We start from the raw sequence: 26101 nt of genomic DNA, 5'->3' as shown, positions 1-26101 counted from the left end.
CCACCCCAGGGTCCCTATCCCGGAAGTCGGGGTCATCATCCAGGTGCCCAGACACTGGACACAGGCAGCACTGTGGGTGCAGGTAACTCTCATGCTGCAGACACCCCTGGCTGGGCCCCGAGCACTGCCTGCTCTATGGAGGGGGGACGCATACCTGGAGGGGTGACCGAGGGGGGCCCCCAAGTGGCCCTCAGACGTGCCCAGTGTTGACGCTGAGGACATTTCCAGTTTGCTGGATGGTAAGTTAACGGCCTGGTTGGAGAAGGGGGGCGGCAGGAGTGAGCCCCTCCCTGGACGGAGCACAGCTGGCTGCACAGCTGCTGCCTCCACCTGGGCCCCTGCCGAGCTCAGGGCCGCTCGGGCCACCACGCCCGTTCACCCCTCGGCAGACCTGTCCTGGGATGAGACGGGACAGAGCCAGTTCTTACTCAGCGCCTATCAAAGCTCAGGTCAGAAGCCTTGTCTCTGCAACTGAACCTTCAAATCGGAGAGCAAGGGAGGGCGGGCACCCGTCAGGGTAGCTGCTCCGGGACGAGCAGGGATCCGCCAGGGAATCACTCAGCTGTGAGGGCAGCAAGCATCACGGAGCCTCAAAGAGCAGAGCACGCTTTCCGCAGAGGGATGGCATCAAAAGCACAGCGTGGGCGCTGGGGGAGCCCCACCCAGCTCGGCCTGGACCCCCGTGGCCCCTGGGACTGAGCCCCCCACACGCCAGGTTTCAGGCCGCTTCATGGCTGCGACTAAGGTTTCAGCTGCACACGGTGTGACCCTGTGTCTGTGCCTCAGGACAGAGGCTGAGGGAACCGCTCGGAGAACTAACGGCAAGACAGTGACAAAATCACCTCCAGGCAATGTGATGACCGACCAGTGGTTTTTATTTCCTTCCTTGTCCTTCTATACAGTGTTCAAATATTCTAGACAGAAAGTGCATCGTCTAAGTGATGGAAAGAGCTGGAACTGAGCAACGTCTCTGGCGGGAAACACTCGGACGCTGTGCGGGAGGGCAGCAGGGCTGGAGCGTGCGTTCCGTCACCGACCTGTGCCCCGTCCAGGCCCTGCAGGACGCGCAGGCCCCGAGGAGGCTGCTGTGATGATGGTGGGTCAGACGAGACCGGGTTACTTTTCTCACCAGTTTCTGAATGAAAGCGTCCTTGGAATCGTGCACCTGAAAACAGCCTTTTCACGGCTCTGACGGTCACTGTCGTCTGGAATCGACTCCCCCTGGTTCGCTGGCTCCGGCCAGGCTGGGGGGACAGAGGGGCCACACCCGGATCCCAGTGTCTCCCTGACTGTCAGGCGGCTGTGGGGTCGCGGACGCAGCCCCCCACCCCCCGGTGGTCACCATGTCAAACTGAAGCCCTCTGACTCTTTCCAGGACGGGCAGGGCCACTCGGGGCCACTCGCCACCCCGGCCGTGTCTGAGCCAGGAGGGGTCACGTCAGCACCTGCTGGTGACCCCGCAAGAGGCAGAGTGCCCTCAAAACCGAAGGCCGCGCCCCAGGAGGGGACGGGACAGATGCACAGGAAGTTCAGCCCCGAAGGTCAGAACTTCCTGTGCAGAGACGGGCGTGAGCCTGACGCCCGTGAAGACGCCAGCTGTGGGCAGAGTGTCGCCGACGTGGCCAGAGTGTGCTGGCCGCAGGGCTCCCGTCCTCCCAGGGCCACTCACGACAGAGGACACGACCCTGCAGACCGGGCGCCGGCGCCCAGAGCCGAGGGTCACCGCGAGGAAGGAACGGGCGTGCGGCCTCGGGCCGCTGGCCCCCGTGAGGGCCTCACTTTGGAAGCGCGAACGTGTCGTTGGCCCTGAGGATGGCTGGTCTAAAGGACAGCTCGAAGGACCTCTGGTCTCTGAAGCTCTGGGCTCTGTACTTGGCCAGGTGTGCGCCCCTGCCACCGCGTCCGCGTCCCTGCGTGCCCCTCCCCGCCCCGGGGGTGTCTGGGGGCCCCCCCGGGGTGGGGGCGCGGGCCAGGCCGCGGCCCCCTAGTGCGGCCAAGGGCACCGCAGAGCCTGGCGCTGGCCGGGGGCCAGGGGCCGTCGGGCTCTCCCCCTGCCCGCGTGGCTCTCCGCGACCCCCCTGGCCACCCCTGGAGGCTACTGGTCTCCGGGACGCCTCGTTTTTGCCTGCGGGGGGCGCCACCTCCGCTGCCCTGCTCACGGGCTGAGCCGAGTCAGGGGGGGCCGTCCTGCCGGCCTGGGCCTGGGCAGGGTGCGCCGGGCTCCCTGCGGGGGGAGGAGCTGGGCTCTTTGCAGCCGGGGCGCCACGTCCCAGAGGGGGGCCCTCTGTGTGCCCCGCCCGCTGCCTCTGCGGCCACTCTGGGCTCTTCCCAGTGTGCTGGCTGGGAGCCTCTGTCGGGGCCGCCGGGTCACCGTCCACAGCCTCTTGGGCCCCACTCGAGCGGGCCTTCTCGCCCCAAACGCCTTCTCCCTTCCTTCCAGGACCGTCCAGACTCGCAGCCCCCGGGGGCCCCTCCTCTTGCCCGCGGTGACTTTTTCCGCCGCCCAGGCTGGCCCTCTCCCCGCCCGCGACTTCCCTGGGGGCCTGGAGGTCGGGGTGCTTCTGGGCCACCCGCCCCGCCCTCGGCCCATCCGCCGCTGTGGACGCGGGGGGAGGCTGGCGGGAAGGCCCAGCACTGCCAGGAAGCTGTGCCCCGGGTAAGATGCACGGCCCGCCCTTGGCCTGCGGGTTCTCAGAAGGTGGCGGCCTAGTGCCCAGCGTGCGGCGCGGGGTCCCCGCCACCTGGCTCCCCTGGGGCACCGGGACATCCGGGGCTGGAGTCGGGGGCTTTAGGCTGCCCCCCCGGGGGCTCTGCCACGCAGCGCCCGAGATTCTGCCCCCAGCTGCCACCTTCCTTTCGCCTGTGACCAGTTCACCTGGAGCTGCCATGTGGGGCTCGACAGGCAGGGTCTGGGCGCCGGCGGCCTCCCGAGGGGGGGCGGGTAGGGACCCCGAGGCTCTGCACACGCTGTGGCCCCCGGGCTGGCGATCAGGCTTCTCGGCCGCGAGACCTGGGCCTGTGGGTCGGGCGGCGCCCCTTTCCTCCTGCTCCTCGGCCGCCCTGTTTCCGGGGCTCAGGGCATCACCTGGCGCCCGGGCTGGGGGACTCCTGGAGGCCCCTGCAGCCGTCACCCGCCCAGGGGCTTTGACACTCCTCGGCTGTGTCTGTTCATTTAAGGAGCTCACTCTGTTCTCGCCAGGATCACGGCTGGCGCTCCCTTCAGCCGTCAGCGGGGGCCGGGCTGGCTCCGGGGACGACGGGGGCCCCCTGTGTCCTTCCTGCTCACGTGGGGGGCTCTTGTCCACTGAAGGCAGATTCTCAGGCCTCCTCCCGTCCTGGGCCGGTGCTTCTGGCCTCATGGAGACACTCACCCCGCTCCTCCTGGGAACCCTGGGCACCAGCGCTTGCCGACCACCAGGGGCACAGCCGGTGAGTCCCTCCCATCGGTTTTCCGAGGCCGTGGACCGATGTGATGAGGTGCCGGTGTCACCAGCCGGCCTTTCCTCCCGTCCTCGCAGCAGAGGCGTCTTAGAACTCAGCTGGGACGCGTCCTCTCCCCACATGTCCTGGTGCTTCGGGAGCCTGTGTGAAGTCCCAGGGCTGCGTCTGGTTTCCTTTCCTCCAGGGGAACTTTTCTGCGGTTTCGTCGTGGGAACTGCCTCGGGGACGTCTGGACCATGGCAGGCAGCACGCTGCGGAGGCGCGAGCGTTGGCTGTGCCCCTGGGCCCTGCTGTGGCAGGGCGGGCGGGCTCAGACCTGCCGGGCTCAGTCCTGCCGACGACGGGGCGCCCCGGCTTCCACCCTGGGCCGTAGTGGGAGGTGGGGCGCCTGTATTTCCAGTCACACCCTCTCCTCCCAGAAGACGCCAGCCTTGGTCTTCAGGGCCTGATGCCCTTTGCAGGGTGGCAGGAGGGGGCGGCACCGTGTGGGCAGCCGGGAATCTGGCCGCGAGCCGCGGAGGCTCCACGGCCGGCTGTGTGCGCCGCGCGGCCTGGGCTGCGTGCGCCGCGAGCGGGGGGATTTGCCCTGGCGCTCTCTCTTCTGGGCAGTTCTCCTGCACAGCGAAGAGGGGCTCTGGCTCCGAGTCTGCCGTCATCCCTTCCGTTTCATCCTCTGAACTGCAGACGGTCAGGGTGACTTCAGGGGCAGCCCCTGGTCCGCCACCCACGAGCCCAGGCCGGGGGCCCAGCCTTGCTCCCCTCGCCCCCTGGGCAGCCCCCGTGCCGCCCTGGCTGTCCGGTCCCGGTGGGCTCATCACGGGCTCGCGGCCAGGAAGGACTTCACCCCTGGGGGAGGCGGGAGAGGGGGCCGCCCTGAGGACACACTGGGGCCCCGCACCTGGGACCACTGTTTGCGGGCCGTCCCTGGGGGTGGTCGCCCGGGGCGCGGAGGGCTGCCGGGGCTGCCCCCACCCTGGGGCTAGGATCCCACCGGGCGTCTCTCTCGCGCGGGGGGCCGTGCCCGTTTCTCCTCTGGGCGCGCGGCGCAGATCCGCGCGGGTGACTCTGGCGCCGTGGGACATCCAGCTGTGGGGGCCGCAGACGACGGTGGCGATGCTGAAGGGCAGCAGGGGCTCGGCCGAGACGGCCAGGAAGCGGGCGGGGGGCGCCCGGATGCAGGTGCTGGCCAGGGTGGCCGTGCGGAGCACGCGGCGCTCGGGCCGGTGCAGCGGGCTCCGCGGCAGGCGCTTTTTGCGCTCGTCCGCGCGCAGCGGCAGGAGGCCGGCCTCCGCACAGCGGCAACCGCTCCGCTCAAACGTCTCCCGCAGCTTGGCCAGCGCGGCGCTCCGCCTGCCGCCCACCTTCGGCAGGGGGCCCCCGGCGGCTCTGGGCGGCTCCGCGGGAGGCTTCTCCTCGGCCTCCTTCTCCTCCGCGGCCAAGAACACCTTCAGGATGCTCTTCACGGAGCTCCTCCCGGCGGGCAGCCCCCGGGGCTTCTCGCGACCCAGCGGCTCCCGGCCCCAGGCGGGGCGGCCGGCTCCCTCCCTGGCCTTCTCCAGGAGCTTGTGGACGGTGGCCGTCACCAGGCTCCTGCCGGGGCCCTGCCTGTCCTTGAAGATCAGCCGCCCCACCTCCCGGGTCCTCTTGAGGCACGGCTCCCGGCCGGTGCCCATGAACTTGGCCTTGAGGAGCTGGAAGCGTGTGGGTCGCCGCTGGGCGTCCTGGGGCTCCGGCGCCCGGCTGGTCTTGCTCACCCCGCCTTCTGCCCTCCTGGCGGGAGGAAGCTCCCGGGGCCCGTCCTCGCGGTCGGTGATGTAGACCAGCAGGCTGCTGAGGATGGCTCGGGCCGCCGGGTCGCATGTCACCCTGCTGACCTTCTTCTTTAGGGCTTGGACATCAATGGGTGTCTTATTGCTGCAAATCCTGCTGCTCTTGGGGCTGTGGGGAAAAGAATGAATCGTCACAGACTTTATCATCATTTTTTCCTAGGTGGCTCCTTGGAACATATCTTATGGGACAATCCCATTTAAAATACCCCAAGAAGTCCAGGAACAGAAGCCTGGGCGCCAAGAGGCTTGGATTCTAGTGTATCCCTGTGGCAGCCTCGGAGAGTCGGGGTCGCCCACCGCCTAGAACTTTGGGTCACTATTTCCTTTTCTGTTAACTGGCCATTGTTTCTGACCTGTACCCTCTGCAGGGCTTTGGAGAGCTGACACTAAGTGGCTTTGGGAAAGCGCTTTGGAAAACTACTTGTACGCATAAGGTATTTACATTTTTTTTTTTGTAGTGGGCATGTTTTTCTTGCATAAGTTAGGAGAAAAGCATAAAGAGTTTACATTCTCTGTGTGGTCTCTGCTTTCCTCTAACTGTACCGCATTATATTCTGATTCAGTCCCAAGGGCACCATCCCCAGAGCTGACTCTGAGAGCAGCAAGCAGTGAGACCCCAGGCCCTGGGCGGGTCAGGCAGCGGGAGACTCAGCTGTGGGGCGGGAGCTGGGGCGCGGCCCCCAGAGCAGGAGGGAGTGGGCTTCACTGCCCAGTAGAGGGGAGGAGGGCTGGGGGCACCGGCCGGGACCTGCCCTCCTGAGCCCCCTCGGGAACGCTCCCAGAGAAACCCCAAGGCTGAGGGGCCTGAGCCCTCACCCTCCATGGCCCTGTCCCCGAGACCCCTTTGCCCCAGCCCAGCCGCTGACGGGGCTGCGACCTTGAGGGTCCAGGCTGAGAGGCTCTCCCCTGAGGACGCGTCTGCCGAGCACTGACAAAGCCGGAGCCTCCTGCCTGGTGGGGCTCCCACCCCTCCAGACGGTAGTTTGGCAAAGACGTGCCCAGAATTGCAGCCAGCCATCAGCCCGGCTAGCTGTTTATCCCAAAGGGACGATCAGGGCGCAGAGCAAAGATTAGTGTGCTGCGTGTGACACTGGAAACGGGACACATCCTAAGTGCCTGACACGGGGCAGGGGGCCTCAGAAAACGTCACATCTGAGTTTGAGGGAAGACAGTCTACAGCAGGAAAGTGCTCAGGACGCAGCCGGCGGAGACATAGACCGAAAGCAGGCTGGAAGGGAACGTGCGAACATACTTTTCTTTCTGTACTTCGCAGAAGAGAGAGCTCTGTTTTTGGAAGCTGCACACAAACTTCTTTTAAGAGCTGTTAAGGGCTTCCCTGGTGGCACAGTGGTTGGGAGTCCGCCTGCCAATGCAGGGGACACGGGTTCGAGCCCTGGTCCGGGAAGATCCCACATGCCGCAGAGCAGCTGGGCCCGTGAGCCACAATTACTGAGCCTGCGCGTCTGGAGCCTGTGCTCCGCGGCAAGAGAGGCCGCGATAGTGAGAGGCCCGCGCACCGCGATGAAGAGTGGCCCCCGCTTGCCACAACTAGAGAAAGCCCTAGCACAGAAACGAAGACCCAACACAGCCATAAATGAGTAAATAAATAAAATTTAAAAAAAAAAAAAAAAAGAGCTGTTAAGAGCGCTTCCGTGATGGTAGGACAGCAACGGGGCCCCTGCTGGCCTCACCGCCTGACGGGTGAGCCCCTTGGGTGAGCCGGGCGCCCGTCCACTGTCTGGGAGTGGATCCCGGACGGACAATTACTGCTTTCAAGGAGCGAGGGGGAGTGAATGTAACCGCAGAATTTTCCGTGGAACCCCGAATTCACCCCGACGCAGTGAACCCACGCGGAACGCGGCTGCTCCCATTACACTGAGATGCCGGAGGACCTGCACGCCCAGAGCGAGGTGACCCCACCAGAAGCCCCAGCTCAGACGTCTCAGGGATCCAAGACCTGCATTTGCAGCAAGTCCCCTGGGTGGCCGTAGCTGCTGGCCATGGGAGCCGCTTTGAGAACGGCCGGGATGGAGCGAGAGCTTTCCAACCCCAGACAGCTGTGGGTTTGACCCCGACGTGGTGGACGAGGCTCCTCCAACAAACCCAGAGCTGAGCCCACTGAGCCCTGAGGTGGCAGGGCCGGCGCAGCTGCGGGGTGCCCACAGCCGAAAACAAATGACAGCTGGATCTGGGGCCGCACCGGGAATCTGAGGGGGTCGGGCTGTGCTGAGCCCCGGCCAGAGGGGGACGTGCCCTGGGCTCGCTGGGCAGCCGGGCTCCAGTGCACTGGCCCTCGACTGGTCCCCGCTCATTCCCACCCCAGGGCCCGAGCAGCCTGCGCGCCGGGCGTCTCGTGTCCCCTGCTGGGGTCCCCGCCTGAGCACAGAGCCCCCAGGCGCCGCCCCCAGCACATCCCCGGGGTGCCTCCCGCTGTGCGCTCCTCATCCTTGCCTGAGGCCTGGGTGCAGCACAGAGCACGTGGAGTGTGGCTTTGCGTGGCCCCTTAGTGGCACACAGGCTCCGCGCGGGGAGACTGTCCCTTCCCCGCTTTCCCAGGGCTCACAGCAGCACCTGTGGAAGGGCCCTGGCCACCGGGTGTGTCCCGGAGCGCCTGCCCCACCCTGCACCTTGCCCCCGCCCGCCAGCCTCTCTGCCCTGCTCTCTTCCGCTCCCCTCGAGCTCTGGCCGTGCTGTGCTCTGTCCCAGCTCCACACTTTCCCCACGCTGAGCCTTCTGGCCTGGCACAGCCATGCTCCTGATTAGCTCCTATTCATCCCTCAGGACCCGGTTCTGATGCCCCTGCTTTCCCAGCGGCCCGGATGCCTTGTCCCCACTGGTCCTGTGAGGTCTCTTAGTGTCCCCCGCAGGGTGACAGTCCCAACCTCTGCACCCCGAAGTCACTGAGTCAGAGTGGACGGCAGGTGAGCTCCCCTGGGGAGGCGAGGTCCTTCTGTCCAGACTTCAAGTCTGCCTGTCCGGCCAGACTTGAAGGCAGGCCCAGCACATTCTTTTGGGACCTCCCTGCACCCAGGGCACCTCGGGCCTGGGTGAGAGTTCCCGCCCATCACGGGGGGTCGGCCCAGCCCATCTCGGCCTGGTCAGCGCTTCCTGGAGGACCGGTGGGCCCGTGGCTTCATGTCCAGCCCCTGGCGGCATGGACGTGACCAAGCCCATCCCAAGACAGGAGTGGAACATATTTCTCTCAGGGGCCAATCTAAACAGTAGGGCTGCAGCAAACGTTCCTCATTTAGTCCTGTCAGTAACTCTGGCTCCCGAGAGGTCACTTGAAAACACAGGGACATCAGAGTCACTGTTGGCGACACACCCCTTCCCATCCCGGTCACCAACCGGACCCCCTTGGCATTCACTGGTGGGGCAGGACGCAGACCCTGCGTTCCCAGCTGAGGCCCTCCACCCCATCCTTGTCCTAAAACGGCAGCAGCGTCCAGCACCTCTGGGGGCCTGTCCCCTCCACGGGGGCAACCTGTCCTGCTTCTTCGAGGGCCTGGTCGGCCTGGGCCTGCTCTACCACGTGTCAGCACGTGTCCTGGGGCAGCAACTGGATGTCCCCCGGCCCCCGTGTCCCCGCTGAGGTACGGGGTCTCCTGGGGCACAGGGCTGGCCGTCCCGCCGCCCTGGCAGGGGCACTCTCTGGGGCACTGAGACCTCCTTCCCCACTCGCAGCCATGACCTCCCTCCAGGCCGATCCCCTGCACCCCGAGAGCACGTGTGCTGCCCCAGGACACACAGTGAGTTCACATCTGCCACGCGGCCATGCTACCTAACGTCGTCGCACGGACACTCTTCCCCCAGCTGTGGGCCTGGGGGTCGGGGGGCAGAGACAGGGACACGTCACCCCCTCGTCCTCCCGGCCTGGGGCAGAGATGGCGGCCGCTCACTCGGGATGCGGAAGGGGGACATCCGCGCACCGTGTCCTTCTGGCTGCGGTTCTTCCCACGTCCCCGTGGAGCCGCGAAGGCCAGGGGGACAGCGACCTTCGAGCCACCCCTCCCCAGCGCCAGGCGGGGCCTGCACACAGCAGGGGCCTGCCTCGCCTCCACTCGGAGGAGACGGGGAGGAGGAGAGGCTGTCGTCCCCCGTCTCTACGGGCCGTTGGCGGGGAGCTGGCGGGCGGCTCTCACGCGGACTGCAGGCCCCAGCTTGCACACCCCTCATCAGTAGCGGTTCCCCCACCGAAGCACAAATGCACGTCTATCGACTGCGCTGTACATTTCAGTGACCAGGGAGCTACCGGCTGAAACTTGCCAATGAATCAGAGTCTGACAGCCTGAACCTCTGTGTTTCCTGGAAATAAGTGTGGATAAAGGCTGGTGGGCGCCCTCCGGGCTGGGGTCTGTGGTCCTGCTCCTGGGCCTTCCAGCCTGGCCCTGGTCATGGTGCACAGAGGGCCGTCCATCCAACCGGCTGCCTGAGGCCCTGAGGGTTGGATGCTATTTCAGGACCTGAGATTTAAATAGCAGAGTGTTCTGGGGACACTCCCCTCACGTCTAGTGACAACTACTGCTGGGTGTGCGTGTCTGTGTGTGTGTGTGTCTCTATTTGTGTCTGTGTGTGTGTCTGTCTGTGCATGTCTATGTGTGTCTGTGTCTGTGTCTCTGTGTGTCTCTATTTGTGTCTGTGTGTCTGTGTGTGTCTGTGTGTGTCTATGTGTGTCTGTCTCTCTATTTGTGTCTCTGTGTGTGTGTCTTTGTGTGTCTGTGCATGTTTATGTATGTCTGTGTCTGTGTCTGTGTCTCTGTGTGTCTGTGTGTGTCTATGTGTGTCTGTGCGTGTGTCTGTGTCTCTGTGTGTGGGTATGTGTGTGTCTGTGCATGTCTATGTGTCTCTGTATGTGTGTGTCTCTGTGTCTCTGTGTGTGTCTGTGTGTCTGTGCGTGTCTCTGTGTGTGTGTGTCTGTGCATGTCTATGTGTCTCTGTGTGTGTGTCTGTGTCTCTGTGTGTCTGTGCATGTCTATGTGTGTCTGTGCATGTGTCTGTGTCTCTATGTATCTGTGTGTGTCTGTGTGTCTCTGTGCGTGTGTCTTTGTGTGTATGTGTGTGTCTATGTGTGTCTGTGTGTCTATTTGTGTCTCTGTGTGTCTGTGTGTCTCTGTGTTTCTCTGTGTGTGTAAGTGTGTGTCTCTGTGTGTGTCTGTGCGTGTGTATGTGTCTGTCTGTGTCTTTGTGTCTGTGCATGTCTATGTGTGTCTCTGTGTAGTGAGAGGGAGAGAAAGCAATGCAGCAAACGGGGCCCAGTATTAGTACAGTAACAGTGGGTGAAGCTGGGTGAAGGGTATATGGACTCTTTGAGCTGTTCTGTGACTTTTGTGTGTTTGAAGTACTTGAAAACAAACGATTAAGATGGGACAGGGAGAAAGCAAAGCCACCCTGAAAGCACAGATGGCCCTGGGCCAGTGGGGACACTTGGGACCCTGGGGGGGGGTCTCTGGGTTTCCCCTGGGCCTGTGCCCCCAGGGGGGCTGCAGTTCTGAGAGGGCCCTGTGGTCAGGCTCCAGCCAGCGAGTGTTTACTCGTTTGCGTCCCCGGGGGGCTGGCAGTTGAGGGGAGACGCCCCCGGGGCCGGACACGGGCTCTGGCCGGGTGTCATCGGGCACCAGAGCCTGAGCGCCATCCAGGGGAAGCCACGGCCGGTGTGTGGCCCGGCGCCAGAGCCACCCTTAGTGACGGGGCGCGGGGAGCCCCCGAAGGCCTCGAGACTGCCGTTTCCCCCACGTTGGTTTCGCCCTATAGCATCCGGGGGTGCTCGCGTTGTATTTCTACCTCTTAACTGGAGATGAGCCAACACGGGAGCGATTTTAACTCCACTGCTCACGGTGTCCGCGCTCTTACCTAAGAGTTACTCCCACCTTTGGGGTGCATTTCGGTGATGAGGCTTTAAACCCCACGTTTGGGTGAAACGTCAAGCTGGGTATTTCCTGCTCCATCACGTGGCATCTGGTCCGTTTTTCCCATCCCGTCTGCTCCGGGTGCTGGGTTCATAATTCACCGAGGGCTCTGTCTGCGGATTCGGGGCTGTGGTGAAGCCTCGACGGGTCCGGGAGGCCGGCGGGGCGGTCAGGGCGCGGGAGTCCCTTGTCGGACGGCCTCTCCCACCCCTGAACCCACAGCACGGGGCGGTCAAGCGCCGCCGCGGCGCCTCCCGCTAAGGAGGCCCGGGTTCAGGGGTACGCCTGGCGGTGAGGCCGCTGGACCCTGCTGGACCCTCCGAGGGGGCCCTTCTGACCCTGCCCCGCGATTCAGCCCCGAGTGGCTCCCCCGACCTGGGGGGGCGGGGGGGGGGGACATCATCTGGCTTCCAGACATGAAAACGCTGGGAAAATGATGGGAAATCTAAGGCACAATCTCTTAACCAAAGAGTCTGGGGACAGGAATTAACTGAAATCGGCCTGAAGTCTGGAAACTCACTGCAGTGCAGGGCGTGCACCTGTCCCTGGGGACGCAGACCTTTCCCGCCGGGCACCGCTAAGACGGGGGAGTGGCCACAGATGCAGGAGGGAAACAGCATGATGGTACACGCGCCCGTGGAGTTTCAGGCAAGAGTTAAAAAAACTGAGGGGGACACGTGTGACGGCATAGAAAAATATCCAGAAAACCGTCAGGTGAAAAATTCCCAAAGCAAATCATATGTAATGTGTAATTCCTATTTGTGGAGGGAAGTCGTGTGTGTGTGTGTGTGTGTAACACACAAATGCATGTATGCAAATCCCCCCCTTCCCGGCCGTATGTGTAGAGAACTTTCTGGAAGGACATGAAGGAATCGTGACCCACGGTTTCTCTGGTGCCTGGTGATGTGAATCGGGCTGAGGGTTTGGAGGAACCCTGCTTCCCACATGCCCCATTTATGGGGTTGAGTTTCTGAAGCTGTGTGCAGGTATCACTTTTCTAATAAAAATGAAATCAGCAAGTGTTAAATTTTAAAAAATTTGAGTAGGTATGGAATTCTCGTCATTACTTTTTATGGTTTTGTTTTTCTTTTCAACTTTTGCATTTCTCTGGAATAGGAAAAGGAAATGGGGAGATAGTTTCACTCTTATTTTATGATGCTGGTGAACTTCTATTCATGTGTTTTAATTTATAATCAGTCTATAAGTAGACTCACTCCCTGATTCTCAGGATGGGTTTAATTCTCCTACATCGTCACTGAGGTGGAGACCAAGTGGCCTCCGATCCAGCCGCCCTCATCCTCTGATCACTTCCCTTCCGCGCAGCAGACTGCGAAGGGCCGCTTTTAGGGAGAGCCGGGGACACGGGACAGACCCCACACAGGAAGCCCCACCTGCCGTGTGTGTCTGGGAAAGTGTCGACTTACCTTAACTGGGTTCTGTTCCTGGAAGACAATTCTCATTAATCTCCCAGCCCCCCTAAACCTATCTGGACCCCGCATGGTGGAGCGTCCCCCCCTCTGCCTCTTCTGACTGAAAAGCATCTTGAGCAGCAAAGGTTAGTTCAGTTATTCAGAAACGTGGCGTGGAGCCCACTGTGTTACTATGTGCAGGATGGCCCAAGGTTTCTCTCCAACACAGCCGGGAGCCACACTTGCCCGAGGAGTGCAAAGTGACGGATTCTGTGGAAAACACGCCCGTCCGTCCCCTCGCCCAGGACGCCGGGAGGCGCCTCGGGGCCGAGTGTCTGCGTGTCCGGCAGGGAGGCGCCCGGCCGTGCTCCCAGGCAAGCCTTCAGTACGCGGGGCCTGCGGTCACAAGATGGGCCCAGCCAAGCCGCCAAAGCACATGTTACACGTCAATCACCAACCGCTCCTTTACTCACACCAGAGGCTACTTCAAAGAGATTCGTGTCCAAGGTTATTTTTAACAAGAGCAAGTGTGGAGAAGCCCCGGCCACGGGGAACGGGGCCAGCTCTGTCCTCGCCAGCGAGCCCGGGGCAGGGCGGCACATGGGAGGGCGCTTCCTGGCTTCATCAGTTAGTCGTTCTAAGAGAGGCTGGTGTTAAACCTAGTGAGATGGAACATGTGGGCTGGAGCTGAAACACAGCGCGTGGGCCCCCCCGAAGGCGCCAGCGCTGGCTGCTCTTCCTCCTGCTCTGGACACACGGCGGTGAGGACGCGGACGCAGCGCCAGGTGAGGCCCCGTGAGGCCGGGGAGCCAGAGGCGTGCGGGTGTCGGACCGCACGTCTAAGAGCTAGAAAGAGACCGCGCTGGGCGCCCGCAGACAGAGGAGGCGCTCTGAGCAGAGCCGTCGTGGTTATGGGTGCTGTTGGGGTCAGTGAGCAAATGCGTTAGTTTCGCGACAGAATAAAATACACCGAGTGTCCAAGAGGCCCTTCGTGACCTTGCGTGTGGAGGTGGAGGCTGTCGAGCCCAGAGGGACGTCAGTGAGGCACTAGGCTTGGCCGGGACAGGAAGACTATTCTCATAGGACAGACGATGTGTTTTATACAGCAGTTAGGCCTCTGCAATCGGGAGGAAAAGTTAAGATGTGGCGTGAGCTGCGAGTGGCCCCCCGGGGCCCCAGAGCGGGCTGGGCAGGGGCTGGGGTGGGGGGGGCTTTACTTCTCCTCCGTGGACAGGCGGTAGAGCGCCTCCCCCAGGTGCCGCAGCGTCTCTCCGTGCTCCAGCTCGCGGTACAGGCCCGCGGGGACGGCGTCCAGGCCGTGCAGCAGCCCAAACAGGCAGCCGGCGATGGCCCCCGTGGCCCCGCTCTCACCTAGAATGAAGGACGGGCCCTCAGGGCTGCACGTAGGTCCCTGGCCCCCCTTGCCCCCTTGCCCCCTTGCCAGGAGGCCGGGCCATCTCAGCCTCTGCCCTTGGCCTCAGCCAAAGCCCAGGTTTGCTCCGGGCGGTGCGGGGGAAGGGGGCAGGGGGGTCCCTTCCCCTCCTGGGACAGCCGCACACCCTGGTGCGCTCGGGCCTTTGCGGCCCCGGGCAGCGCTCCCGCGCCCACCTCCCGCGGGTCCCGCCCACGCGCTGCCCACCCCCCACGCCGCCCCCGCTTTGGGCTCTCAGCCTCCTCCCCCCCAGTCCACCCGTGGCCCTGGCCCGCTGCCCCTTCTCCACTCCCCCTGCCCCGGGAGGTGTCGCGCCTCCACACCTGGGCACCCGGAGGTCCCAGCAGTGTAGGTGGGGAGCCCGGGCCCAGCAGGAGGGCCTGGCTGGTAGCCTCTTACTTCACAGTCGCGAGAGGGTGCATCTCACCTCCGTGGAACATGGCCCGGTGGCAGAGCTCCGTCCAGCTGCCCTTGGCTCCTAAAAGGGCATCGTAGGCAATCATGGGGGCGTCGTGGCCCCGCCGGCCCCCTCGACCTTCCGAGCTCCATTTCCTGTAGGTCTGGAGAAAGCGCCACAGGTCAGAGGCACAGGCCGCCGGGAACCATGTCCCGTGCGTTAGAGCACGAGCTTCCGGGTTCATCTGCGCGCTTACGTGACGCCCCTGTGTGCCAGGCATTGCCCCAGGGCTGCGGGTGGACGCTGAGCGGGAACGACTGGCTTCCCGTGTCTCTCACCCGAGCCGTCCCGCAGATAAACAAACACGCCAGCTGCCGGGCAGCAGAGTCTATGACAGAGACAGCCGTCAAGGGGTCTGGAGTGCTGTGACAGCACGGCCGGGCGCCACTGCATGACGTGCGGTCTGCGTGGGGCACAGGGACAAGCGAGGCCGGGCAGGGGTGCCGCGTGTGGTCAGGGCCGCAGGCCGGCCGGAGGACATGGTGGGGGAGGCGACGGCGGCCTGAGCAGCTGGTGGCTCAGAGCAGGCCCCTGTGGGTCTGTGGAGGAGGCTGACGAGGGGCAGGGGCCAGATAGGGCCGGGAGGCGGACGCGGGCAGGCCGCACCCCTGTGCCTTAGCAGTGGAGTCAGTGTCGGTTTGGGGCAACGGCATCTCCACAGGAAGAACGGTGTTTCTGAGTCTCTCTGCATCGGGGGGCCCATGAGAGATAAGTGAAAGGGCGGGAAGAAGCACCTAAAAAGGGAAGGGTGGACCCTTCCTCTTCCCCTGCTCCTTCCTGACACCTGGAATGCAGATGTGCTGGCTGGAGTGGGAGCAGCTAGTTTGGACTATGAGGCGTGCTCGCCAAACAGCAGAGCAGCCAGACAGAAGGATCCTCAGCTCCTCACTGCAAGGGGCTTCTGACTCAGCTCTGATTCCCTTGACGTGAGGATAATGAACTTCTATCTTGGTTAAACCGCAGTTACAGCGGTTTCTCTTATGCTACCAAACACAATCCTGACGATTTCAGCCACTAGGGGGGTTTTCTCAGCATGGGGAATGCCGGTGGTTTGCACAGACTTATTCATCCCTCTATCCCCAGTCCCTAGAAGAGATGAAGTGAGATGGACTATTTTCACATTTTCAACTTTTCTAACACAAATCGTGCTTATAATCAGAGAAAATGAAAAGATAAAAGCACCATCCATTTCAAATGGGCTTCCTTTGAGAAGCCTTCCACGGCCCCCCCTTCCAGCTGCTCCCTCAGCCCACCTCCACCACGGGGTTCCGTACAGCCGGGGGTGCTGGGCGGCGGCCCCGACAGCTCCTGCTCCCCAGCCATGTCGGCCCGGCAGACCTACCTTGTCCCTCTCCTCCGCGTTGTAGCGGTCGGGAAAGCTGGCTTCATTCTCCGTGTCCTCACTGATTTTTCTCTCCTCCAAGTAAAACTGCCACTTAGCTTCAAAGTAAAACCAGTGCTCCTGGTATTCTAAACACAAAGAGCAGGTGAGTGGGTTGTGGCGGCCGTCTAGCTGGGCGCCGTGGGCAGCAGGCGGGAGGGAGGAGGCAGAGCCCACGCCCTCTGCCCAGTCTGGGGCAGAGGAGGGCCTGGCGCCTCACCTTAACTATGGCTCCGGAAGTTCGAAAATGCTCACATTGTAGCTACTTTGAAATGCCAGCAAGGAAGATGGAGATCGAAACCAACCCAAAGAATTGCTTGACAATGCACTGAACTAAGGCAGTAATCACAGAATTTTTAAGTGGCTTCTTTTGAAAATTCTGAACCTGTGTATTTTTTTTTTAACTAATTTTATTTATTTTTGGCTGCGTTGGGTCTTTGTTGCTGCGCGGGGGCTACTCTTCGTTGCAGTGAGCGTGATTCTCACTGCGGTGGCTTCTCCTGTTGCGGAGCACGAGCTCGTGGCACGCGGGCTCAGCAGTTGTGGCGCACAGGCTTAGTTGCTCCACAACACGTGGGATCTTCCCGGACTGGGGCTCAAACCCGTGTCCCCTGCCTTGGCAGGCGGATTCTTAACCACTGCGCCACCAGGGAAGCCCTGAACCTGTATATTTTTATTAATTCAACACTGTGCCTGCAAAGCCAGGAGAGAGGACGTTCATTATCCCTAACTAGCAGCTTGACCTGCAAGCCCCAGAGACGCTGAAGCGACTTTTCTGGAGTCATTTTAGGAAGATGCTGCCGCGAAGTCTGGAGCAGCAGCTGCAACGGCTCGTGGGTGACGGGGGTGGGGGGTGGGGGGTGCGGCACCCGCATCTCGAGGACCCAGAGGGGATCCCCCTGCTCGCCTGACCCGCTGCCCTCGGGCCAGGCGATACTGCAGACCTCCTTTGTGGGGTGAGCCTGTCACACGGCCCCCCCAGTCTGTCCAAGTCTGCCCTGGGTGTGGCTGGAGCCCACCTCCTTCTAAGGTGCCGGGGGACGGTGTCGGGAGGGAGGCCGGGCTCACCTGCCAGGTGTCGGATGGTCCTCTTACAATACTCCTCGGCCAGCGGGACCGTCCTCAGCATGTCTCGTCCCCACTGCTCCAGCCGCTTCCCCTGAACGGCGTACGACGCGAACAGGGCCGTGCACAGGGACCCGAGGAAGCCTGGGGTGGCAGGACAGAGGGTCAAAGTTGGCACCAGCCACGCCCCCTCCCAGGTGCTGGACACGCTGTGTCCCTGGGCTTTGCGAATTTGACCTTCAGTTACCGTCTGCAAGGGGGCAGCGGTGGGGTGGGGAGAGCACGGTCCCCGCCTCCAAGCGCTGCTGTCGGAAGGGGTCCAAGCCCAGGCGAGCACCTGCCGAGCTGCCCCGCGAGCAGCCACGGGAAGCGGGGCCCCAGGGAGGCGTCAGCCGCGACCACTTCTGGGGCAGCGACGAGCGTCTGGTTCTCGCGCCCGGGGTCCAGCTGCCGTCCTGACCGCCTGCCACCGCCCACCTCCCGTCACAGGGTGCTTCAGCTCCAGATCTGGGACGCGACGCTCCCAGGCAATAAAGGTAAGAAAAATTGACACTTGCCTCCAAAGGCAGTTCAAAAATTGCAAAGGAGAGTGGAGTGCTTCCCGGTATTAAGTGTGTGCTGTCTGACCCTAGTCACCAGCTTAGAAATATATAAATTACCCAGCTCTTAAACATGTGAAACAACATTTCTTTAATAAGAGTGGGCAATAAATTAACTAATGTCCTAGATGTTTAAATTCTTGTACTCATGGCATTGTTTCCAAACGTCCAACATTTTCCTGTTGAAAGGCTGTTTGTGTTTAATTCACTTCTGCTGAGTCGGGGGCTAGCAAACTCCTCTCCACCACCTGGACATTGCCACCCGGCTGAATTACATGGCTTTGTGCTCAGAGATCTGACGGGCTCAGCCGTGGGGTCCGTGGCTCAGCGGCCGCGCCTGCTGTGGACTCAGCGGCGTGTTTTACCACGTCCACGCCTCAGGTGCCACGGCGCCCGCGCTGGCTGCTTCGTGGAGGGCACAGGATGGCCCTCGCAGCTCAGGGGGCGACACCAGTGAGCCCGGACCCTGCAGGTGACCTTGAAAGGGGCACAGTCACCAAGAGCAGCTGGCTCCCTCGACCTCGGGGGCCGGGAGCCGAGCTCAGCCAGAACTCAGGAGGGTTCTCCATTCCGGAAGTTTGGAGCTGTCTGCTCCCCGGTCACGTCTCAGGGGCGGGCACTGGGCCAGCAGGCCTGCCCTCCGTCTGCAGCCCGACCCTGGGGGGGGCAGCCCGGAGTGTGGGCCCCCTGCGCACCCTGAGCGGTGCTGTTATTCGACCCGCTTTGTCCTGACACACGGTGGGGGGGCGGACTCGGCCAGGGCGCGGCGCACGCGGCACACAGTGCCCACGGGGCCCGACGGCGGGGCTGGCTCCCCGCTGGACAGCCCGGCAGAAGCGCTGGCTCCCGGGGCTCCAGCCAGACCCCAGGCTCGTTCGGAACCGGTGCCGTCCTGCTTTTCTTGTGACGTGCCCGACTCTGAAGCGGGGAGAAGGCCTTCCCGTCCGGCCTCCCCACGCCTCCCCGCCGCCCGCGGCTGCGTCACCTGTGGGATGGTTGTGCGTCATCCGGCCGCACTCCAGGCTGACCTCGAGCAGCGTCTCCAGCCGCTCCGGCTGCCAGTACCGCATGCCCACGCACATCGCCTTGGTGGCAGCACCAAACCCGGAGCCTGCGTGGAACGTGGGATACCTGGTCTTAGACCTCTGTGACAGTGATTCCAACGCCGGCAGTCTAGCTCTCACGAACCATATGAAGATGTACAAAAACTATGTGCTACCATGTTTATCATAGGGTCACTTAAATGAGTCAAAAATAGGGAAATTGCCCACATTCCTGACGAAGAAAAGAGAGGAAAGAAATTGCAAAGCAGCCATATGCAGCCATTAAAAACAGGATTTTTGATGGGATGAGGAAATGCTCCTTCTGGGAAAACGTAGGAGAGAGAATTGCACGCACAGTATGTCTTCAATGACATGTTTCCTCTTTTTAAAAGCAGCTTCATTTAGTTATAATTGACATACAATCAACTGCACATATTTAAGGAATGCCAGTTGTCCTGACAAAAATACACCTGTGAAACTGGCACCTAAATAAAAATTGCAAACATATCTATCACCCCCAAAGTTTTCTTGTGCCCCTTCTGCCCTCCTCACCGACCACAGGTTAGTTTGCATTTTGTAGAGTTTTATATAAACAGACGCGTGGCTTGCCTTTTCATTCTCTTAGCAGAGTCGTCAGGAGGGCAGAAGAATGCATTTGGGAAGCATTCCTCCTCTTTACTTTCCTGGAAGAGTTGTGTACAGTTGGTACCATTGCTTCTTTAACTGTTTCTAGAATCTCCACTGAGGCCACCTGGACCCAGAGTTTTCCTTGTAAGGTCCTTCATAGATTTAATGTTACCTGGGTGACCTGTTTAGTCTTGAGTGACCTTTGGTAGTTTATGTATTTCAAGGAATTTATCCATTTCATCTAAGTTGTTAAATTTATTGGTATAAAACTTTTAATAATATACCTTCACTGTCCTTTCAATTTCTGTAGAATCTGTAGTGACGTCACCCCCTCATTGTCAATACTGGTAATTTGTGTTTTCTTTTTCTTGATCATTATGGCTAGAAGAGTATCAGTTTTTTATCTTCTTAAAGAGTCAGCTATTGGTTTTGTTGATTTTCTCTATTATGTTTCTGTTTTCTATGCCATTGATTCTCGCTCTGACTTTCAATTTTTCCTTTCTTTCATTTTCTTTGGGCTCTTTTGCTCTTTTTCTAGTTTCTTACAGTAAAGATGAAGTCATTGGTTTGAGAACTTGCTACGAAGTCTCTGCCTATAATTGTGGGTTTGTCTGCTTCTCTGTGCAGCTCTATTAGTGTTTGCTCCATCTATTTTGAAGGTTTGTTACGCGGCACATAAACTTCCAGGTTTGTTACTTCTCCCGACGAACGGGTGCCTCCTTTTTCCCCTGGTGACATTCTTCACTTTGGGTGTTTTTGAAGGAGTCACTCCAGCTTCCCTTTGATTAGTGTCAACCGGCGTGTCTTTTCCCATCTAACCTGTTTGTATTTAAAGTGTGTCCTTTACAAGCAGCACAGAGTTGGGACTTGCTTCTTTGTCCCGTCTGACCTTTTGTTTGGGGTCCTTAGACCACTCTCGTTTGCTGTGATGGTTGACAATGAGGTGATGGCATCATCTTGGTACTGGGTTTCCTGCCTGTCCTACCTGTTATTTGCACCCTTCTCTCTCTTTCCTGCCAAGAGGACGGCACGTTATGGAGCGGGAAGATTCGCTTCCGTCCGGATGAGTATTCCCGCGGGTGGGGGACGGAAAAGACCATCACGGGCGCAGCTCCAGCAGGGAGGGGCCCACAGGGGTCAGAGCCGCGGAGCACTCAGCGCGCAGACCGGCTGGAGCCGGCTTTCCTCGTGGGGAGGAGAGGACTCGAGGTCTGTGTGGTCTCCGCTCCCCGCTCCCGGGGCCGGGCCAGGCGGCGGGCCGCATGCAGCCTCCCGGGCTGCGGGGGAGGCCCTGTCCCCTCCCCACGGGGCAGACGTGGTGCCGGATGCGGACCCACAACGGAGAGGCGTCTCCTGCCAGGGAAGGGGCGTCTGGGCCAAGGGCCGCGCCTCCTGGTCCCCACAGAGGGGACCGTCCAGCCAGCGCTGCCTGACCCAGCTGAGGGCCCAGGTCGCACGACGGCTGCTCCCCCAGCGAGTGTCATTGAAAGCGTTCCATTTCGTGTCTGGCTGGCTTACGAGCTGTCACTGTCCGGGGGTTTGAGCAGCTGCCTTGGGTCCATCTTCGCGGGACACTGCCCCACTTCAGGGCTGAATGGGGCCCTGACCCTCGCAGCGCCCCCGTGCTGGGGTGTCAGGCATTTGCTTTGACATATTTGATAAACGCTGCGGCACCTCGTTATTACTTGTAATGCCACATCTTTTAGAGAGGGTTAAATAATAAAAGTCAACACCTGCGTCCTCGCCATTTCCACCGACTCCCTGCCCCACTGGCGGTGTCCTCCTGCCCAAAGGACGTCCTGGGCATCTCTCCCTGGGCACCCGCCCGGCATGAACTCCTCGGTTCGTTTGCCTGCAAAGGCCACTTGGCCTTCACTCGGGAAGGCGTCCTCTGGGCGTCGGTCTGGCTGGCGCTCGCTCTGCACCCGGATGGCTCTGCTTCTGACGCGAACCTGCCGTCCTCGCCTTGGCGGTCGGTGCTGGAGGCGTGTTCCTGTCTTTATTATTAGTTTTGAGCGGTGTGATTGCTATGTGCCTTGGTGTAGTTTGTTTCGTGTTTCTTGTGCTTGGAATTTATTGAGTTTCTTGGGCATGTGAGTTTATGTTTTTGACCATATTTGGAAAAATGTGGCCACTATTTCTTCCCGTCTTTTTTTGTCCCCCCTCCTCTCTTAAGGACTCCAGTTACAGGTGTGTTAGTGCTTTGACTTGTCCCGTGGCTCCCTGGTGCCCTTTCCACATTCTGGGGTTCTTTTTTTTTCTGTATGTCCCATTTTGGATAGTTTCTATCGCTGTGCCTTCGAACTCACGAATCTTTTCTTCTGAAATGTCTAATCTGCTGTTAATCTCAGTCAGTGAATTTTTAAACTCAGACATTGTAGTGTTTTTCTCTAGAACTGTGATGTAGGTCTTTTTTATACCTACATGTCTCTATTTAACCTTTCAAAAATATAGAATACAAAAAAAAATATATAGAATACACACTATTTTATATCCTCACCTGGTAACTTTAATGACTGTGTCAGGGCTCGTCAGTTCTGATTTACTGATGTTTGTCTTTATTATGGACCATGTTTCCTGCTTCTTTATGTGCCAGTAACATTTGATTTGATGGCATCCTTCAAGGTAAACCCAGAGGGACAGGTCTGCCCTCCGCGTCAACCCAGAGGGCGGGTCCAGGACCCCAGGAGCAGAGGCCCTGGGGGCAGAGACTGCAGCTGCCTGATAACGTCACCCCGAGGACACATGATATCATCACAGAGACAGACATTTATGCAGGTGGTGTGTGCTTTCCTTGATGCACTGGCTAAAAATAACACATTTAAAGGGAAAGCAGTGGGAAAACGTTCCTTAAAATAAACCAGGGCTGGTGACAGAGGAGCTGGGGACGCTAGTGGCCCTGAAGCCAGCGGCCAGGCTGGCGGGCTCCCTGGGCGGCCAGTCAAGGGGGTGACAGGCAGGGTAGTGTCGCGGGGCCCTGCAGCCCCGTGGCCTGAGAGGGAGAGGAACTCATGCTCTGACCTTTCTCATTGAAGGGTGTGTGCCAGGCCAGGAGATAGTTGTCGGGCTTCAGCTGCGAGCAGCCCTCGATGGTGGCCGGGTCTACCCGCTGCCCCGGGAGCTTCTCGAGCACGTCCACGTAGCGCCGCACCATCTCACGGTACAGGTCGTCCAGGCACCAGAAGTCTGGGGCGGAAGGGGGTGTGTGGAGGACAGGGTCAGACGAGGGGCGGGTGGAGGGCAGCGACAAGGGAAGCCACGACCAGCGTCCGGCCCCATCCCCCCAGGAGGAGGGAGAGTCTGGGGTCGGCTCACAGGACCCTGGCTCCCCGGAGAAACCTGACCGCAGACGAACAATGCGCTGTGGATCTCACTGAATTTCGGATGTTGTATTTTGCTGCTGTGCCTCTTCTAGTTACACACCAGAATCTAGAAAAACCCAGGATCCTCATACACGGCTCACGATTCTATCCCTGAGAGGCCCGACTGGCCCGAAACCTGCCTGTTCCTCGGGCCCTCGGGGACCCACGTCCAGGGTACGGGGAGCTGACCCTCTCCCATCTCCCTGTCAGCGAAGCGGCCAAGTCCCCGCTGCCCACCGTCCCCACTGCCTCCTCGTGGGAAGGCGTTCTGGGGACAAGCGTGGTCTCGAGTCCCTCGGAGATCACGGGCCACAGGACAGGGGCGCCCAGGCTGTCACCTGGGTGGCACCGGGTTTGGCTGACCTGTATCTGGGTGGCCTCACGTGACGCCCCCCCCACGCACCCACCACTGCAGGGTCAGGCTCCTGTCTGTCTACCGTCTCCTCCCAGACGAGGCTCAGTGAGGGGCGGTCACTTGCCGAGGCCAGAGCTGGCCAATGGATTTCGATCGCAAAGCCTGAGCGCTTCTGCCATTAAATGAATCCACAGCGTGGTGGATAGAGGCCACGCACCCTCCAAAGTTGGGGCCCAAGGTGCCTGGTCACACGGAGAGCAGACTGGACAGTGCAGGGCAGGGCGCACCTGCCCACACAGCTGACGGGCACCAGGGACCCGGCCTGGGCGGGGCTGCGGCTCAGGCCTCGGGGGCCGCCCCTCCCCTCCGGGTGTCTGCCTGTCTTTGGAAGCCGCGTGGAGAGCCGCTGTCCGTCGGGGCCCCTGCAGTACTGCGTGCACAGCAGCCCCAGGAGGCGGGTGGTGCTTCAGCTGCAGGCAGGACGCTGTCTGGGGTCCAGGCCACGCTCACGGTGTGACGCTGGGCAGGCTACTCAGCGCCAAACAGTGAGTGTGGACTGGACCCCGCTCTGCGCGTCGGCTCCCTTGTCTGTGGCCCCTCGTGATAAAGTCGACCTGCAGGGCGGTGCGAGCACCCGATGACGCCGCCGCACTTAGAGCAGCACCGGCCACAGTCAGAGCCTGCGGTCGCTGTGACTCAGGGGCTCAGAGGCCCCTTCCACAGGCTGCAGTTTGTTAGTAAAGAAAAAAGCTGGGCTGTTTGAAAACTAAACTTAAATGAAATTCCAACTTGGATGTTTAGGGAGCTGGAAACACGTCCGCTTGCCGAGTTTCTGGGGGCGCAGGCCCGCCCGAGCGCGCCCTGGTGACCCGCCGGCCGGAGGGCGTGTGTCCGTCCAGCTGCGCCCGCAGCCGTCGGAACCAGGCCCGCTGCCACCGTCCTCACCCGGGGCGGATTCCGCCCTATTCCTGCCAAGAGGACGTGACTCGATCCACCCCGGGGGAGCACGTTCTCGTGGGGGGCCGAGCCGGGAGCTGTCCTGGGCGCCGCCGCACGGGACGGAGACACGCCGTGGGCTCTGCCAGGTGAGGGCCAGCACGAGGGCACACGGGAACCGGCCTGAAAGCCGCACAATCAGCCCCCGCTGCCCCCAGCTTCGGAGCTGGCAGACTCAGGACGCTTGCTGCGCTAGCTTGCTGTGACACTGTCTTATCCGGGGTGCCTTGGCTCTCCCCCCGGCTCCTGGGGACCCGGCAGAGCAGATGGCATTCCTGTGCGGTGACAGCAGAGCTAAGCCCGGCTGCTGGCACCGGCCGGCGGGGTGAGCACGTGGTGACACGCGCATTCCAGCCACTTCAGAGCCAGCTCGAGTTCTGATCTGGCAGTGAAGTGCTCACCACTCGATACTCGTGGGGGAGCCCCGCCTCACAGACACCCGCCGCTTCTCTGAAACTCAGTGAGACTTGCTCCTAAATCACCCTGCTCCTTCGGAAACGTTGTCTCCCCTCAAATCGTAGCATTTTCTTAGGACAACTGGGAAACTGCAGCAACTCTCCAGGCTAAATCCTATTTTGGTAGGCGGCGTTTTAACCACAGTTCATTGGAATTTAGAAGTAATTCCCCCAAAATATCACTGTAATGGGTCCACATTTCAAACTGGCTTATTATTTTACGTGTTGTTGAAATAAACTCAGAAGCAGGCTTACTACCTGCGGTGAAAAGCTGAGCCCTCATTCCAAACCCCGAAGCGAGCCATTCGGTTGGTTTTAACCCTAGAGACGGAGGCTCGGCCAAGTGAACGTTTACGAAACAGTGAAAAGTCCGGGTTTGAGAACCTGAGGCTGCAGATGAGCAGAGAGTGGCAGTGTCACCCGAGAGGCTGCGTGGGAACACAACCCACGGCACGGCCGGTTGGCTGGGGACCCGGGTGTGACCAGCTGGTTTCAGCAGCCGCAGCGGGTGACCCCCGGGCTCCGGGCTCACCCTCACCACGGGACCCCACGCGCCCGCCCTCCGGCCCGCCGGCACGCCGGGGCTGAGCCTCACCTGTGACCAGGGCCCCTGCCGTCGTCATGTGCATGATGGTGTTGTCACTCACCGGCCACTTCTCTGGCGAGAGCACAAGGTGGTCCAGTCCCCCCACCTCTCCCAGCTCCTTCTGGACCTTGGGGCCCGAGGCGCTGTCCTCCCCGAAGGCGTGTCCGTGCCCGAGGGCATCGCCCACGGCCCCCAGCAGCATCGCAGCCTGAAACTTCTCCATCTCTGCCGGCAGCTGCCGGGCACCCAGCCTTCAGCTCGCCCCGCTGGCCTCTGCTCTGGTCGTCGCGTCGCCGTCGGGAGCCTCCCCGAGTGGCCAGGCGCCCTCTTCTGCCCCGGGCGGCGGCACCAATGGGGAAACCGTCTGGGCCCGCAGCCCGCAGCCACGTGGTGCGCCCAGAGCTGGCTCTCCCGCGGGGGCACCTGCGGCTCAGCGCATCGCCGGGCTCACAGCCACCGCTTCGGGGGGAGGTCTGCACGGCGCCCCGGGGAGATGCGCACGTTTCTGGAGCTTCCGGGTGTAATTCGCGCACCGTCGGGCTCACTGCGTTCGGTCCAGTCACGCGCGTGTGTCAACCTTCCCCGCAGTCCAGGCTGAGGGCCCGCCCCAGCCCCTGGTCCCTCTGCTCCCCGGGCCTCCACCCACCCACTTGGTCTCTGCGGCTCTGCCTTTCTGGGACTTTCAGTTACATGGGATCGCGCCCGGCGGCCTCCACACTGCGACTCGGCTGTCACACGCACGGCTCTGTTTTCCGGAGGATTCGTTGATTATAAAGCGTGTTTATGGTAGAAAACTGCCCCGTGCGAAGGGGGAAAGCACGTGGAGCCGCCACACGCGTGATCACGGGCGTCCCCGCGGCCCAGCGTCGGCAAAGGCTCCCCGACAGCCAGCCTCCCGGCCGCTCCGTGTGTGCGCAGAGCCCGGAGCCCCAAGGGCTGGCGAGGGCGCCGCCGTGAAGGCTCACGCACCGTAAGCGCCCTCCCGCCGATCCCGTTCCGCGGGGAGGGTGTTCACGGCCGTGCTGAGGCTGAGAGTGGGGGGAACCCCTGCAAACCAGGGACCTTGACTTGAAAAGAGGGGTCAGGAGAGCTGCCACCTCTGTCCCCAGGCCCCTTGTCCCCCAGGTCCTGGTCCCACGTGAGACCAGGACAAGCAGG

General features: G+C 61.3%; 1 protein-coding gene across 6 annotated transcripts; it reads right to left on the bottom strand.

Annotated features, from left to right (window-relative positions):
- Window positions 1-854: 854 nt before the first annotated feature.
- On the bottom strand, window positions 855-25505 carry ADPRHL1 (ADP-ribosylhydrolase like 1). 6 transcript variants are annotated; one of them, XM_057532929.1, is made up of 8 exons: window positions 24953-25501; window positions 22211-22375; window positions 18505-18630; window positions 16924-17064; window positions 15817-15944; window positions 14445-14577; window positions 13803-13956; window positions 855-5379 (listed from the first exon to the last, which is right to left on the bottom strand). In XM_057532929.1, exons 1-8 carry the CDS (start codon window positions 25164-25166, stop codon window positions 1776-1778), a joined length of 4665 nt encoding a protein of 1554 aa, XP_057388912.1. In that variant the 5' UTR covers window positions 25167-25501; the 3' UTR covers window positions 855-1775. The 6 variants fall into 6 exon arrangements, with proteins under 6 accessions (XP_057388912.1, XP_057388914.1, XP_057388913.1 ...); XM_057532931.1 differs by having other exon boundaries at window positions 25005-25138; XM_007196750.3 differs by lacking the exon at window positions 855-5379 and adding an exon at window positions 13036-13702 and having other exon boundaries at window positions 24953-25441.
- Window positions 25506-26101: the final 596 nt, after the last annotated feature.

The sequence above is a fragment of the Balaenoptera acutorostrata genome, chromosome 18 (assembly GCF_949987535.1).
Source record: "Balaenoptera acutorostrata chromosome 18, mBalAcu1.1, whole genome shotgun sequence".
Lineage (NCBI taxonomy): Eukaryota > Metazoa > Chordata > Mammalia > Artiodactyla > Balaenopteridae > Balaenoptera > Balaenoptera acutorostrata.
This window is presented reverse-complemented; position numbering and strand designations above follow the sequence as displayed.